General features: G+C 54.4%; 1 protein-coding gene across 1 annotated transcript in view; it reads right to left on the bottom strand.

The window, feature by feature from the left end:
- The window catches only part of FOXK2 (forkhead box K2), a 40577-nt gene that overhangs the window by 4689 nt on the left and 20265 nt on the right, over positions 1-15623 (bottom strand). Inside the window, exons 6-7 of the mRNA XM_026455827.1 lie at positions 14070-14366; positions 13027-13236 (exon numbers count right to left, since the gene is read on the bottom strand). Of these exons, the coding sequence (XP_026311612.1) occupies positions 13027-13236; positions 14070-14366 (507 nt within the window). The remainder of the gene's footprint in view (positions 1-13026; positions 13237-14069; positions 14367-15623) is intronic.

Raw genomic sequence — 15623 nt, 5'->3', positions numbered from 1 at the left:
GTCAGAGCCCCGTTTTGGAATTTCCACCCCTGAGCAACAGAAATAGCAGAGGACGAATTTACACATAAAAGATGAACAAGAGGCCAGGTGGGGTGGCTCAGGCCTGTAATCCCAGCACTTTGGGAGGCTGAGACGGGCGGATCACGAGGTCAGGAGATCGAGACCATCCTGGCTAACACGGTGAAACCCCGTCTCTACTAAAAATACAAAAACTAGCCGGGCGAGGTGGCGGGCGCCTGTAGTCCCAGCTACTCGGGAGGCGGAGGCAGGAGAATGGCGTGAACCCGGGAGGTGGAGCTTGCAGTGAGCTGAGATCCGGCCACTGCACTCCAGCCTGGGGACAGAGCGAGACTCCGCCTCAAAAAAACAAAACAAAACAAAACAAAAAAACAAAAACATTAGCCGGGCCTATAGTCCCAACTACTCAGAAGCCTAAGGTAGGAGAATTGCTTGAACCCAGGAGGCAGAGGTTGCAGTGAACCGAGATCGTGCAATTGCACTCCAGCCTGGGCGACAAACTCTCAAAAAAAAAAAAACAAAAAAAAACAAACAAAACAAGCAGCTGCTCAGCTTCCAGAAAGCGTGGCGGCCACAAAGCAGGAGGCTGGGCTGAGGAAGAGCTTGGAGCCCAATGAGAGGGCAGGGGAGGCTCCAGGCCTGGGGGAGGCACAGGAGGCCGCTGAGCCCACCCCCATGTGACCCAGAGGGGCTGTGCTGACTGGGCAGCCTCTCAGGGAGACCCCCACATTCCCTGACATTGGTTTCCTGGCGCCTGACGGCAGGGTGGCCCCCACAGAGAGGCACACACGCACCCAGATAGATGCAAGTCACGGCCAGTGTCTGACAAGCACCAATACCCTGAAAGAGACGAGGTCACTGCTGTGGTGTGGGCATTTGTCTCTTGAAGCGCGTGCTGAAACTCACTTGCCCACGCAGCCTAATTGACAGGTGGCATCTGCAGAAGGCGGCCTGACCATCAAGGCTTTCTCCTCACTAATAGCTCAGTGCTGTCACCAAGGGACAGGTTCACGATTCCAGAAGTGAGTTCACTGTAAAAGGGTGGGTACGCCTTTGCCCCACCAGCACGTGAGCGTACAGGAAGAAGGCCCGTGCCAGCCTCCAGAACTGCAAGCCGATCCATTTCTGCCCATGATAAATTACTCCATCTTGGGTGTTCTGTTACAGCAGCACAACACAACTGAGTCACCCCACAGAAGAGCCTCACCCTCACTAGGACTCAGGGTGACTGGATGACCCAGAGTATCTAAGTGGTGTAGGCCACGTACGGTGGCCCACGCCTGCAATCCCAAGGGAGGCCAAGGCAGGCGGGTCCCTCGAGGCCAGGAGGTTGAGACCACCCTGGACAACATAGCAAGACCCCCATCTCTTTTTTTTTTTTGAGACGGAGTCTCGCTCTGCCGCCCGGGCTGGAGTGCAGTGGCCCCATCTCACCCATCTCAGCTCACTGCAAGCTCTGCCTCCCGGGTTCCCGCCATTCTCCTGCCTCAGCCTCCTGAGTAGCTGGGACGACAGGCGCCACCACCTCGCCCGGCTAGTTTTTTGTATTTTTAGTAGAGACGGGGTTTCACCGGGTTAGCCAGGATGGTCTCGATCTCCTGACCTCGTGATCCGCCCGTCTCGGCCTCCCAAAGTGCTGGGATTACAGGCTTGAGCCACCGCACCCGGCCAGCAAGACCCCATCTCTACAAAAAATAAATAATTTTTAACAAGAATAAAACTAGAAATGACAGCCAGGCAGGAGGACTCAGTTTAGTGGTCTGCAGCACTGCGAGGCGATGAGAGTCAACACTACAGTTTCAAACAGCCAGGATACCGAAGGTCCCAACGCTTAGAAACGTAAACGAGATGATGGCTGTGCCGATGACCAGGAGCCGGACGCTTCCCAACGTCGCCGCGCCCCGCACACGTGCACAATTATTCTATCTCAATTAGAGCACAGCAGTGAGAGGCCTGGAGTGAAAAGAAACTGGGAGGCCGGGCACGGTGGCTCACACCTGTAATCCCAGCACTTTGGGGAGGCCAAGGTGGGCGGATCACCTGAGGTCAGGAGTTTGAGACCAGCCTGGCCAACACGGTGAAACTCCGTCTCTACTAAAAATACAAAATTACCCGGGCGTGGCGGTGGGCGCCTGTAATCTCAGCTACTCGGGAGGCTGAGGCAGGAGAATCACTTGAACCCGGGAGGTGGAGGTTGCAGTGAGCCGAGATCACGCCACTACACTCCAGCCTGGACAACAAGAGCAAAACTCCATCTCAAAAAAAAAAAGAAAAAAGAAATGGTGACACTTAAATACTCTCATCCAGCCAGCCTTGCCCTCACAGAGCCTCTGTCGCGAGGTACCCTACCACATGGGGACCCCACATGAACCCCTGTAACCCAGCAGCAGGGCTGTGCTAACATGCCCGGCCCTGAAGACAGAGGTCTCAGCAGAGGTGCTGAGGGAGCTGAGGGAGGTGGAGAACACGCAAGGAAGGCTGCAGGCGGCAGAGCCCTGGAGGTGCCAGAGCTGGCGAGGAGGGAGCGGCCATTAGCCCTGCAGCACCGTGGTGGGCCGGCCACGAGGGAGGGGCGGAGAAGGGACGGGCACGCGAGTTGGGCAGATGCTCCTAATGAGGCCCCCACGTGCTCTCTTGGGACGGCACTGAGCTCTGTTAATCTAAACAAGCTAAACAAGGCAGAAGGCTCCATCCAGAAAGCTCTGCACAGTCGGGTCTGCACTGAGGACCACACGGTGCCAGGAAGGACCATCCTGGCGAAGGAGCGTGATGTATGAGCACCTTGGGCCCACGTGAGTTGCGTGGACACAGGCGTGGCCCAGGGAGTCATGGCTTAGGGCGTGGTGCCTGGAGACGACCCTGCCCCTGCGCACACACCGAGGCGCAGCCGTCTTCACCAGCCCCTGCCCCTCACCGGCTGAACGCGTAGACAGGCTTGCTCTGGGTTCCGTGAGAGCTCTGAGCACAAGGAGCTCGTGCCACGCCTGACAAGCCCAGGGACTTTAATTAGTACGCACCACCTTAACAAGCCCAGGAGGACTGAGGAATTTCCATGAAATGGAACCCAAGGTAGCTGAGAAGATGGGAGGGGGTGGTCCGTGGAATAAAACAAACATGGAATCAAGCAGATGGGCAGAGATCAAAGAAAGAGGGGCGCTGCCAACGCTGCCACACACTCTGGATTCAACACCTTCCTAGTCCAGACGCCCGCAGGCCTGGTGTAAATTCTACAGTTCACGTGGAAACGCCAAGGACCGAGAATGGCTGAAACGATTCTTAAAAAGAACAGGCCGGGCGCGGTGGCTCAAGCCTGTAATCCCAGCACTTTGGGAGGCCGAGACGGGTGGATCACGAGGTCAGGAGATCGAGACCATCCTGGCTAACACGGTGAAACCCCGTCTCTACTAAAAAAATACAAAAAACTAGCCGGGCGAGGTGGCGGGCGCCTGTAGTCCCAGCTACTCGGGAGGCTGAGGCAGGAGAATGGCGTGAACCCGGGAGGCGGAGCTTGCAGTGAGCTGAGATCCGGCGACTGCACGCCGGCCTGCGGCCCAAACGAAAACTCGTCTCAAAAAAAAGAACAAAGTTGGAGGAGCAGCACGTGAGTGGGAGACTTGATGAGGCTGCAGAAGTCGGACGGGGGCCCTGCCAGACAGACTGACTGCAGAAAGTGCGCTGGAAACAGCCCCCACGTGTGCAGTCTCGGGGCGTGACGAGGGCGCCAGGGCAGAAAGTGCGCTGGAAACAGCCCCCACGTGTGTGCAGGGTCCCGGGGTGTGACGAGGGCGCCAGGGCACCCATCCTGACGCCACCTCTGAGGCTCCCCCTACACCAAGCATGGAAAACACAGCAGGAACAGTAAGAGAACAAGCAGCCACCAAGAATCTGAGCAAGGAATGTGTCCCAGAATTAAGGCATCGGCGAACAGCTGCCCTACTAACGAGAAAGAAAAAGAAGGAACAAAGGACTCGGGCTACTGAAGGCTAAGCAGCAACTGCCCTGCAGTGGGTGTGAGCTGGGCAAACCCTGTGGCCACCTCAGATGCGCCTCCCAGCCATCACGGTCAGTCTACGGCCCCAGGTGTGGCATGGACCATGGCGTGTGGCCTCAACCAACTCTTATGTGTCTACAAAAAATGTACAGACACCTGGGGCCCCTGGGGTGGGCCGCAGGTGACAGACACACAGTGTGACTCGGTTTCAAGTGGCCTCTCTCCTACACTGACTCAGAACAGCATCCAAGCTGCAGGTGTCTCTGGACAACCCTCCCCCTGTCCTTTCTCATCCCAGGTTCTGGGCCTGCTGGTCTGTCTGGGTGGGGCCTGCTGTGTCAACTGAGGCAACTCCCGTCTGAGCTGGCACACGGGGGCCCTCTGAGGCCAAGGGGCCCTGGGGAGAGGACCCCAAGTCACAGGAGCCAGGTGCTCTTTTAGGGCCCAGGGACCGTGACACAGGCTTAGTAACAGGGACCGACCCCACGTTACCGCTTTCAACAAAGAAAAAGCATGGCCGCGTGGACAGCACTTTCTCCTTCAGCTCACGTACAAGGAGAAGGCCGGGCGCGGCGGCCACACCTGTAGTCCCAGCATTTCGGGAGGCAGAGGTGGGAGAACCACTTGAGCCCAGGAGTTCAAGGCTGCAGTGAGCCGTGATCACACCACTGCACTCCAGCCTGGGTGACAGACCCTTTCTCAAAACACAGACAAGACAAGCTGTACAACCTGAAAACCAGGCAAGACAGGCCCCTGACCTTGTGACACCTCCACTATTACCCGTCACAAGGAAAGGACGATCTAATGGGAATGTGTTTATAGATCTATACAAAGTCTTAGAGAAATAAGCAAATTACCCCTGCCCCATGGCACACCGAACTGTTGTATCCCATGCTGCCCCCGTGGTTAGAACTCACGTATCCACAAAATGCTGTCAAAGACGATGTGTGCTGGCTTGAGTTTCTAGTCCTCCATTTACTTATTTTTTGGACGGGTCTCACCGTCTCCCAGGCTGGAGTGTAGTGACACGATCACGGTTCACTGCAGCCTCAACCTCTCAGGCTGAAGTGATCTCCCTACCTCAGTCTCTCGGTGGCTGGGACTACAGGTGCCGCCACCACAGCCACTTCTGTGATTTTTTGTAGACAGAGATTTACCATGTTGTCCAGGCTGGTCTTGAACTCCTGGGCACAAGCAATCCACCCACCCTGGTCTCCCAAAGTGCTGGGATTATAGGCGTGCCCAGCTGTTTGTTTCTATTCCTTTAGGGGAAGAAACAAACTAAGTTCCTCTGCAAGTCTATCTACAGAGACGTTCAGGATTTGTGGCAAAGCAGCCAGCGGGCTCAGCTCCCGCCTACTCCAATCTCCAGACGCTCTGCTCTCAAGGGGACATTCTCCACCCTGAGGGTCCTCGGTGATTCAGAGGGTGGCTTTTGGAAAGAAGATCGCAGAGATGCATTCACATGTGTGGCCTTCCATGCACACAAATCCTCCCCACATAAATTCCAATATTTTCAAACTGAAGTGTTGGGAGCATTTCTTAGCAGTCAACTTTTACCCCACAGGCAGCCTAGGTCATAGCTTGACAACACCCTGGTTGTGGGCTGTGTGGGTACTACAGGCAGCCAGCCCCCCCGAGCCCTCCACGAAGCATCGGAAGACCCTATACTGTGGACAGAGATGCTGGAGCAGCTCAGACATGAGGGGGCTGCTACTGCCACTGCCACCGCCACGGCGATGACGGGTGCGGCTCCCACGGAACGCAGGCCCCGACCGAGGCCTCCTTCTCCTCGTCTGCATGGCCTGATCCCGCTGCTCTGGGGCTGTCCACCCGCAGTGGTGGCAGCGGCTGCTCTGCCTGGAAAGGCTCTGCTTTGATGCTGGGTGTGAAAGATGTGCAGGGGCCTCAGGCGTCACTGCCATTGTACGTGCTTACGATGCAACACCGTCCTCACGGTGGGACCAGCCAGGGACACCCACGTCATCAAATCCTCACCCCAAATCTGGCTGCCACATCCCCACCGAGGCGCGCGCAAACCTGGCGGCCACAAGCGGCCGCAGCCTCAGCCTGGCTCCCCCGCCGTGTCCTGCTCCGTGCCCGCAGCCTCAGCCTGGCTCCCCCGCCGTGTCCTGCTCCGTGCTGATGCACTGCTCCCTCCCCAAGCGTCCTTGTGGGGGACACGGGACCGCAATTGCTCTGTGGGGCTGGGATCCAGAAGGCTCTGAAGGCCCACATTCCCCGGTATGTGGCCTGCGGGTGTGGGGCTACAGCTGTCCGGCCAGCTGTCACCGGCCGAGGAACCCGCACAGCACGCAGTGACCAGGGCTGGTCACCCCGGGGGGCGCGGGGCTTCATCTGCCTTCCTCTGTGCCTATCGCTCTCCTTTCCTTCCTTCCTCTTTCCCTCCCTCCCTCCTTCCTTTCTTCCTTCCTTCCAGAAACTGCTGCGTACCCTTTCAGAATAAGAGCCCATGCCCGGTACAGGGAGACCCTCACAGGGTCCGCCTCTGCCAGCGCGAATTGGGCATTTCACTCTCACTGCGAAGTGTGCACCCTCACGCCAGGGGCCACAGCTGAGACGCAGAGAACCCTGGCGAGCTTGAGGAGATGCCCTAGGGGAACGCTGGAGTCAACGAATGCTATTTGAGGACCCATAACTGCTACACAATGAAGAGCGGAGTTAGGCAGGAGGGAGCAAACTATCAAAGAAGAGAAAGGCAGGGCCCGAGGAGAAGAACGCTGCAGGGTGAAGCAGCAGCAGGGCCCAGGCTTCCCAGGAGGGTGGGTCCTGAAGGGCCTCATGAGGTTCCTCCACTGTGTGAGACTTGAGCTGTGGCAACACCTTCCATTGACTGATCTGTGAACCCTTAAGGCGACACAAAGAAAACAAAAGGACAAATGTGTGAGCCCTGTGAAGGACCAGGACAGTCAAAAGGCCGAAGGAGTCAATGTGTGAGCCAAGAGACGCTCCAGGACCACAGCTCAGCCCAGGCCACACCGAGCAGGCAGGGCCCTGGCCAAACACAGCTCAGCCCTGAACTCCCAAATCAAAACAACAACACTGGCTGGGCATGCTGGCTCGCGCCTGTAATCCCAGCACTTTGGGAGGCAAAGGCTGGAGGATCACTGGCGTCCAGGAGTTTGAAACCAGCCTGGGCAACATAGTGAGACCCTGTCTCTACAAAAAATACAAAAAATTAGCTGGGTGTGGTGTTGTACACCTGTAGTCCCAGCAACTCGGGAGGCTGAGGCAGGAGGATAGCTTGAAACCAGAAGGTCAAGGCTGCAGTGAGTCAAGGCTGCAGTGAGTCGAGATCTCGGCACTGCACTCCAGCCTGGGTGACAGAGCAAGATAATACCTCAAAACAGCAGCAGCAAAGATGAAGTCATTTACAAAAACACAATCCTAATTGTGCCAGTAAACCAGAAACAGCGTCTGCAGCCCACAGAAAGGAGATCAGCCTTGGAGACAGGAAGCAGAGGGGCCTGTGGTGTGGCTGGCGGCACCCGCAGCCCTGAGGCAGGGGTCTCCCAAAGCGAGCTCTGAGGGTGCTGGGACATGGCACTTGTGATGGGAGGAAGAGCATCTGGATGAGCTTGGGCGCCTGGACTCTTCCCCCATCTCCCTGCCAGGGAGGCTCGGGAGCATTTCCAGAAAATGCCAGGCTTTCCTTTCCACGTATTCAAAAAGGGGAGACCTCAAGCCCTCCCCACACTCTGGAACAAGCTTGGAGCAGTTCCTGGGTGCCAGGCACGTTTCTGGGGCTTCCCTTCCTGTAAGAGGAAGCCTCCCAGCTTCCATCTCCTCCAGGCCTTCTCCACGGGGCGGACAACGTGATGCACCACAGCTCCGCACAGGGTTTGGGGCCCCTCAAGCAGAGCAGGGGACACAGGAGCACTGGCAGGTGGGCAGGGTGTGGACGACGGTGACAACGGGACCAGGGGCCACCCTGGTGAACCTGACAGGTCTGGGATGGGCTCACCTGTGTTTGAATGAGGCCTCCGTGGAGACCCCTAAGGAAGAAGAAATGAAGGCACGCTCCAGCTGGAGTGACAACCCCAGAGTCACCTTCCAGGAAGACACTGGCAGCTCACGCCCTGCGCCCGCCCATGGAACTCACTTATCATCCCACCAAGCCACTGCTGTCCTGCAAGGCCAGGGCTACAGCCCACAGTCGGACCATCCTGACCCCTCGTCCTGTTAGTCCCACCTCCCATCTGTCAGCACTGTCTTCACAACACAGGCAGAGGCCAAGCCCTGAGCCCCGGGTCCCACAGCAGCTGGTGGCAGAGGCAGAACCGGCTCAGGCTGCCCTTGGGACCAGGGGAGGCCAGAACCCCCTCAGGGCAGGCGACCTGGACTCGGCCTCTCTGCCCGTGGTGGTGACCCCTCTGGTGCCCCGGGGGAGTCTCAGGCAGCCTGTGCAGCCCTCCCTGCACACGACAGTCTAACCCCATGCTTAGGTCAGAAAACTCGGCCACATCCACATAATCCTTCAGTAAAAATACTAAATTTACCTTGGGTTGGGGTAATATATTACACCATGATACAGAATCAACATAATTGCTTAATACAGTAGGAGCCCAAAAGCCTCAGGTGACTGGCAGCTCTACTGCAGTATTCGTTTTTTTGCAGTGGTCTGGATCCAACCCTGCGATGTCTCTGAGGTGCACCTACAGGCCTGAAAGGGCCTGAAATCTCTACATATGCATAAAGAACTACAAATTTCACAACAAAAAGACAAACAGCCCAATTAAATGATGAGCAAAGGATCTGAAAAAACATTTCTTCGAAGAAGAAATACAACCAACCGTAAAGTACATGAAAAGATGTTCTGGCCGGAGGCGGTGGCTCGTCCCGTAATCTCAGCACTTTGGGAGGCTGAGGTTGGGCAGACTGCTTGAGCCTAGGAGCTCGAGACCAGCCTGGGCAACATGGCGAGACATGAACTCTTAAAAAAAAGAAAAACAAAAAGACCACAGAGGCCAAAGCTGCGACCCCCCATGCCGGGTGTTCAGCATCCAGGCTAGAGCTGACACTGTTTTAAGGAAAAGCATTTCCAGAATCTCCACTTGGTCATGAAGTCTTTCTTAAAGCCCATCTGCCACCTCCTCTCCCTCAACAGCCTCTCTCATCTGCTCAACTGGGCACTGGCTTTGGGGATGAAAACTCTGGGATGGAGTATGAAAGCAGTAATAGAAAATACTGGGGCTAGCTGGGCGTGGTGCTCACACCTGTGATCCCAGCACTTTGAGAGGCCAAGGTGGGAGGACTGTGTGAAACCAAGAGTTTGAGTCCAGTCTGGGCAAGAGTGAGACTCGGTATTAAAAAATGTAAAAATGTAGCCAGGTGTGGTGCCACATGCCTGTAGTCCCAGTTACTTAGGAGGCTGCTGTGGGAGGACTGCTTGAGCACAGGACGCTGCATTAAGCAGTGATCACGCCACTGCACTCCAGCCTTGGTGAGAGTGAGATCTTGCCTAAAAAAAACAAAAACAAAAACAACAACAACAAAACGCAGGGCGCAGTGGCTCATGCCTGTAATCCCAGCACTTGGGAGGATCACAAGGCAGGTGGATCACAAGGTCAGGAGTTCAAGAGACCACCCTGGCCAACAGGTGAAATCCCATCTCTACTAAAAATACAAAAAAAAAGTTAGCCCAGCGTGGTGGCACACGCCTGTAATCCCAGCTAGTCGGGAGGCTGAGGCAGGAGAATTGCCTGAACCCGGGCAGCAGAGGTTGCAGTGAGCCGAGATCGCGCCACTGCACTCCAGTCTGGGCAACAAAGGAAGACTCTATCTCGAAAAAAAGAAAAAGGAAAGGAAAGAAAAAGAAAACACTGGTGCTAGGAACCCAAATTATGATTTCCTGAAAAAATCCTTTTTCGAACTGAGTTGTTTCTTAGTCAAAGGTTTCAACCAAATCAACGGAGAACCATTCCCAATAACAGATCATTTAAAACGTTTTTGTTCCAAGATCACTGGCTCACGCCTGTAATCCCAGCACTTTGGGAGGCCCAGGCAGGCAGATCACAAGGTCAGGAGATCGAGACCATCCTGGCTAACGGGGTAACCCCGTCTCTACTAAAAATACAAAAAATTAGCTGGGCATGGTGGCGGGCGCCTGTAGTCGCAGCTACTAAGGAGGCTGAGGCAGGAGAATGGTGTGAACCTGGGAGGAGGAGCTCTCAGTGAGCCAAAATTGTGCCACTGCACTCCAGTGTGGGCGACAAAGCAAGACGCCGTCTCAAAAAAAAAAGAAAAAGAAAAAAAAAAATCACTGACAAGACTTCTTTTTTTTTGGATGGAGTCTCGCTCTGTCTGCACCCCAGACTGGAGTGCAGTGGTGTTACCTCGGCTCACTGCAGCCTTCATCTCCCAGGTTCAAGCGATTCTCCTGCCTCAGCCTCCGGAGTGCCAGGGATTACAGGTGCCGCCACCACACCCAGCTATCGTTGTAGTTGGCCAGGCTGGTCTCCAACTCCTGACCTCAGGTGATCCGCCCGCCTCGGCCTCCCAAAGTGCTGGGATTACAGCGTGAGCCACCGCGCCCAGCCAAGATCACTTATCTGGAAGGAGCTTCAGTGCTCCTTCTGTCCTCTCCTTCCTGAGTGGAAACAGGCCCTCGGTCCTGACACTAGGCCTGGGCAACCATCAGTGAATACAGAACGAATCAGGTGGTTTCCTTTAAAGCTAAATACACTAAGAAAGACATCTTCAGTAACATTTTAATTTTTAGTTTTATAAGAATTTGTTATATTTTTGGTTTTTATCAATTCTGTTATTCACAAATTAAACTTTAATATTTATATCTTCATTTTACTGCTGCAGAGAAAATATATATGACTAAATTTTACTGCTGCAGATAAAATATATGACTAATAAATAACATTTAAGCCTAAAGGGCCGGGCGCGGTGGCTCACGCTTGGAATCCCAGCACTTTGGGAGGCTGAGGCAGGCTGATCACAAGGTCAGGAGATCGAGACCATTCTGGCTAACACGGTGAAACCCCACCTCTACTAAAAACACAAAAAATTAGCCGGGCGAGGTGGCGGGCGCCTGTAGTCCCAGCTACTCAGGAAGCTGAGGCAGAAGAATGGCGTGAATCCAGGAGGCGGAGCTTGCAGTGAGCCGAGATCGCGCCACTGCACTCCAGCCTGGTGGACAGAGCGAGATTCCGTCTCAAAAAAAAAACAAAAAAAAAACATTTAAGCCTAAAGTACGTGACTCTTACAAAGCCTGTGGGGGAACGTGAGATGGAAAGGCCAGGCCACGAATGAGGGAGGATCTGGGCCACTCCTGCCTGCGTGTCCACGTGCAGGTGAGTGGACAACTCGCGATGTCTGTATTTGAAGTCCAGCAGTACACTGAAAATAATCCCATGAAAGCTTTATTTTAAAACATCAATATTTTCTTTCTTTTTTTTTTTGAGACGGAGTCTCGCTCTGTCGCCCGGACTGGAGTGTGGTGGCCGGATCTCAGCTCACTGCAAGCTCCACCTCCCGGGTTTATACCATTCTCCTGCCTCAGCCTCCCAAGTAGTTGGGACTACAGGCGCCCGCCACCTCGCCCAGCTAGTTTTTGTATTTGTAGTAGAGACGGGGTTTCACCGTGTTAGCCAGGATGGTCTCGATCTCCTGACCTCGTGATCCGCCCGTCTCGGCCTCCCAAAGTGCTGGGATTACAGGCTTGAGCCACCGTGCCCGGCAGAAATGCACATTCTTGGGCCCCACATCAGATGTGCCTAGTTGGGAACTCTGGGGAACGCAGCACTCTGGCCTCTTAACAAGCCTTCTGGGTGATGCTGACATGTATCAAGTCTGGAAATCACTAGGCCTACACCCTGTCTTAAGACTGGGAAGAATGACTAAGACCAGAAAGCCAACTGCCTGCCCTCCCAGCTTCCATCTCCTCCCAGCTACTTGCAGTGCCACCAGGTTTACACCTTAGAGCACGACAGCCACAGTTACCCAGAGAGAAGAGGAGGAGGAGACACAGGGCTTGAGGACGAAGGCATTCAAACAGGTAACTGATGACTGCAAACTTCGCGTTCTATCTACAGGCAACACGTGTTGCTGTTACTTAAAAACAAAAAAACCCTCAGGTAGTTAGTCTTCGCCAGAGAAGGTTCCAGACCTTGTTCTTTCATAAATTTGGGGAGAGGCAGGGTGGTGCTGAGTCAGAGTAGGAGGTACCTGCAGGTTTCAAGGTCTCTGTTCCTAACATTCAGTAAGGATTCGAACGTCATGAGAAAGACTTCTGACCTTCACCCTCTTTCAGAGAAAGTGTGCCGTGGGCACAGAGACAGTTTTAGTTGGTAGCTTTGGATTTGCCTGCTTGAGGTCCAGCAAGCAGCAGGATCAGCCAGCACAGCTGCCGACAGCCCACGTGTACCCAACCCAGAGCAGCGGGAGCCCACACCTGGGCCAGGCCCCAACGCCAGAGTTGACTCGGCAGCTGGCAGGGACCCCCACCCTTTCCACACTCCGCAGTGCAGGGCGAAGGCAGATCGCCGGGTGTCGGCGCGGAGGTTCTGGTGTCTCTACTTTCAGTTTTCTATGCACGGGCCTCCGATAGACTTTCAGAGCAAAGCGCACAGAAAAGCAGCCCTTCTCCCACCCTCAGCAACACAGCACCACCGCAGGACACGCAAGGCCAAGTGAAAAGACAGGTGGCGGTTCCACACAGGAGCTTGGCGGGCCACAGCCTACCGCCATTTCAGGCTGCTTCCAGGCCACACCCAGGAAATCTACAAACGGCGAGAACATTTTTCTCTCTCAAGGTATGAGAAACCCTCATCTCTTTTCAGACAGGGCCTCCAACGGGAATCCCATGGCAGCCGACTCCATGACCACTTCCTACAGCATTACTAGATTTCCTGCAGCTTCGAAATGCAAACATTTCTTCAGACAAAAGTTAAAATCGTTACAGTCAGAACCAAAACCCCGAGTGAGAAGGGTCTCTGCTCCCCAGTACCCACACCCGCGGGGAGCCACCGACCGGCATGTCTTACCATTGTTCACCTGGCCGTGGACCGCAGTGGGGACTGATGCCACATGAGTGCCGTTTTGTGTGACAGTTTTTATTGGTAGCTGGTGTTGACCTAGAGGTGCCTGTTGTACTATGGTCACCGTCTGGACTGGGGTGGTCTGTGCCGTCTGAATGATCCGGCTAGCAGTGCCGAGCGTGGCGTGGCCAACGGCGGGGACAGGTTCTACTTTCACTGAAATTAAAAGGAAAGAAACGACACTAATATTACTGGAAAGCAAATAAAAATCTTGCCAGTTTAAAACATAATAGTCAGATGGCTACCACACTTGCTAGAAAATGTCTCTAAAACAAATGGCAAATTAGAAAAAGATGAGCAGGCCGGGCACGGTGGCTCAAGCCTGTAATCCCAGCACTTTGGGAGGCCAAGACGGGCGGATCACAAGGTCAGGAGATCGAGACCATCCTGGCTAACATGGTGAAACCCCGTCTCTACTAAAAAATACAAAAAAAAACTAGCCGGGCGTGGTGGGGGGCACCTGTAGTCCCACCTACCCGGGAGGCTGAGGCAGGAGAATGGCGTAAACCCGGGAGGTGGAGCTTGCAGAGCCGAGATCCGGCCACTGCACTCCAGCCTGGGCAACAGAGTGAGACTCGTCTCAAAAAAAAAAAAAGAAAAGGATGAGCAAATCTTTGTTTTTTGCTGTGAGATGGAGTTTCACTCTCATTACCCAGGCTGAAGTCCAATGGCGCAATCTCAGCTCACTGCAACCTCCACCTCCCGGGTTCAAGTGATTCTCCTGCCTCAGCCTCCCGAGTAGCTCTAGTTACAGGCGTGCGTCACCACACTCAGCTAATTTTGTATTTTTAGTAGAGATGGGGTTTCTCCATGTTGGTCAGGCTGGTCTTGAACTCCCAACCTCAGGCGATCTGCCTGCCTCAGTCTCCCAAAGTGCTGGGATTACAGGCGTTGAGCCACTGCGCCCAGCCAAGGATAAGCAAACCTTACAGACGTCCAAGAGTGTGAGGCTGATGGGGCGGCCTCTCCTCCTTTCCCCCAGTGCCCACCTTTGACTTCCCTGTGATCTCCGTTCTCCTGGGGGTCTGCCTTAGGAGGGGCCAGCACGGCTGCCGGGGTGACCACGGCTTGTCCAGAGACAGTGTACGTGTTCGCTGGGGCCAGTCCGGCCACACTGGTGACCGATACCGCTGGGATCTGGTGGACGACGTGAACCGTCTGCACAACGGGTGGCTGGGAGGTGGAGGTGGTCACTGGGGTGGCCACAGTGTAGGTGACAGGCTTGATGGCCTGTGGTAGCTGCCGCTGGACGGTGATTAAGACTGGCTGACTGGACAGAGGTGACCCTGGTGAAAGACACAACAGGACTGACACTTACAGATACTGACTTCTACAAACAAAGGTTCCCACACGCAGCACCGACAAGCAACATACAAACTTTAAAATACAGGATGTGGCCCTATTTCACCTCACAATAGTAAAGTTACTAAGAATGAGGGAGATGTAGTATTTTAATAGGGGTATTTAATTCCTATCTCTAACTGCTAAAAATGCAATTTTAGCTCTATTTAGGTATCTGGTGACACCTCTTCCCACAGTTCTTTCTTTATGAAAAAGCAAATGTCAATGCTCAATATAAGAGGAAACTGGGCTGGGCACGGTGGCTCATGCCTGTAATCCCAGCACTTGGGGAGGCCGAGGTGGGAGGAGTTTGAGCCCCACCTGGGCACACGGAGACGCTGTCTCTACAACAATATTAACTGGGTGGTTAGTGTGTGTCTGCAGCGCCAGTTACTTGGGAGGCTGAGGAGGGAGGGTTGCTTGAGCCTGGAAGGTGGAGACTGCAGTGAGCCAAGAACACGCCGCTGTACTCCAGCATGAGTGACAGAGCAAGACCTTGTCTCAAGACAAACAAACAAAAAAAATTAAAAAGAAGAAGAAGAGACTGCCCCTGTAGGCCAGAGAGACGAGGGCCGCACTCACCTAGGATCGACACCTTCCTCCCGTGAGGGGAGCACAAAGTTCAAAGCCGGAGTGCGGCTGTCACAGAACCTCCGGCACCCAGCCTCTGCCCTTTGTGGTTTGGGGGCTCAAAGCAGAGAGAGAGACGTGGCTGTCGGGCCACTGCCAGTGGGCAGGGGAGGGCTGTTCTCTGGCCCAGGAGGGCCATAATCCCAATTGATCCAATTCACATGCCTGTCAACTGTAACAGACTTAGTTTGGACACATTTCCACACTATGTTTGTTTAATTCCCCAGGGCACACATTTTTACTCCACATTATGACTTTCTAAGTAAACTGCAAACTGTTTTACCTATTCCTTAAAATGGACATGTTAGGCTGGGCACGGTGGCTCACGCCTGTACACCCAGCGCTTTGGGAGGCCAAGGTGGGCGGATCACGAGGTCACCAGGTCAAGAGATCGAGACCATCATGGCCAACATGGTGAAACCCTGTCTCTACTGAAAATACGAAAATTAGCTGGGCGTGGTGGTGCGTGCCTGTAATCCCAGTTACTCGTGAGGCTGAGGCAAGAGAATTCCTTGAACCTGGAGTGCAGTGGCATGATCTTGGCTCATTGCAGCCTCTGCCTCCCAGGTTCA

The sequence above is a fragment of the Piliocolobus tephrosceles genome, chromosome 16 (assembly GCF_002776525.5).
Source record: "Piliocolobus tephrosceles isolate RC106 chromosome 16, ASM277652v3, whole genome shotgun sequence".
Classification (NCBI taxonomy): Eukaryota; Metazoa; Chordata; class Mammalia; order Primates; family Cercopithecidae; genus Piliocolobus; species Piliocolobus tephrosceles.
Note: the sequence above shows the minus strand (reverse complement) of the source record. Positions and strands in the feature narration are given on the sequence as shown.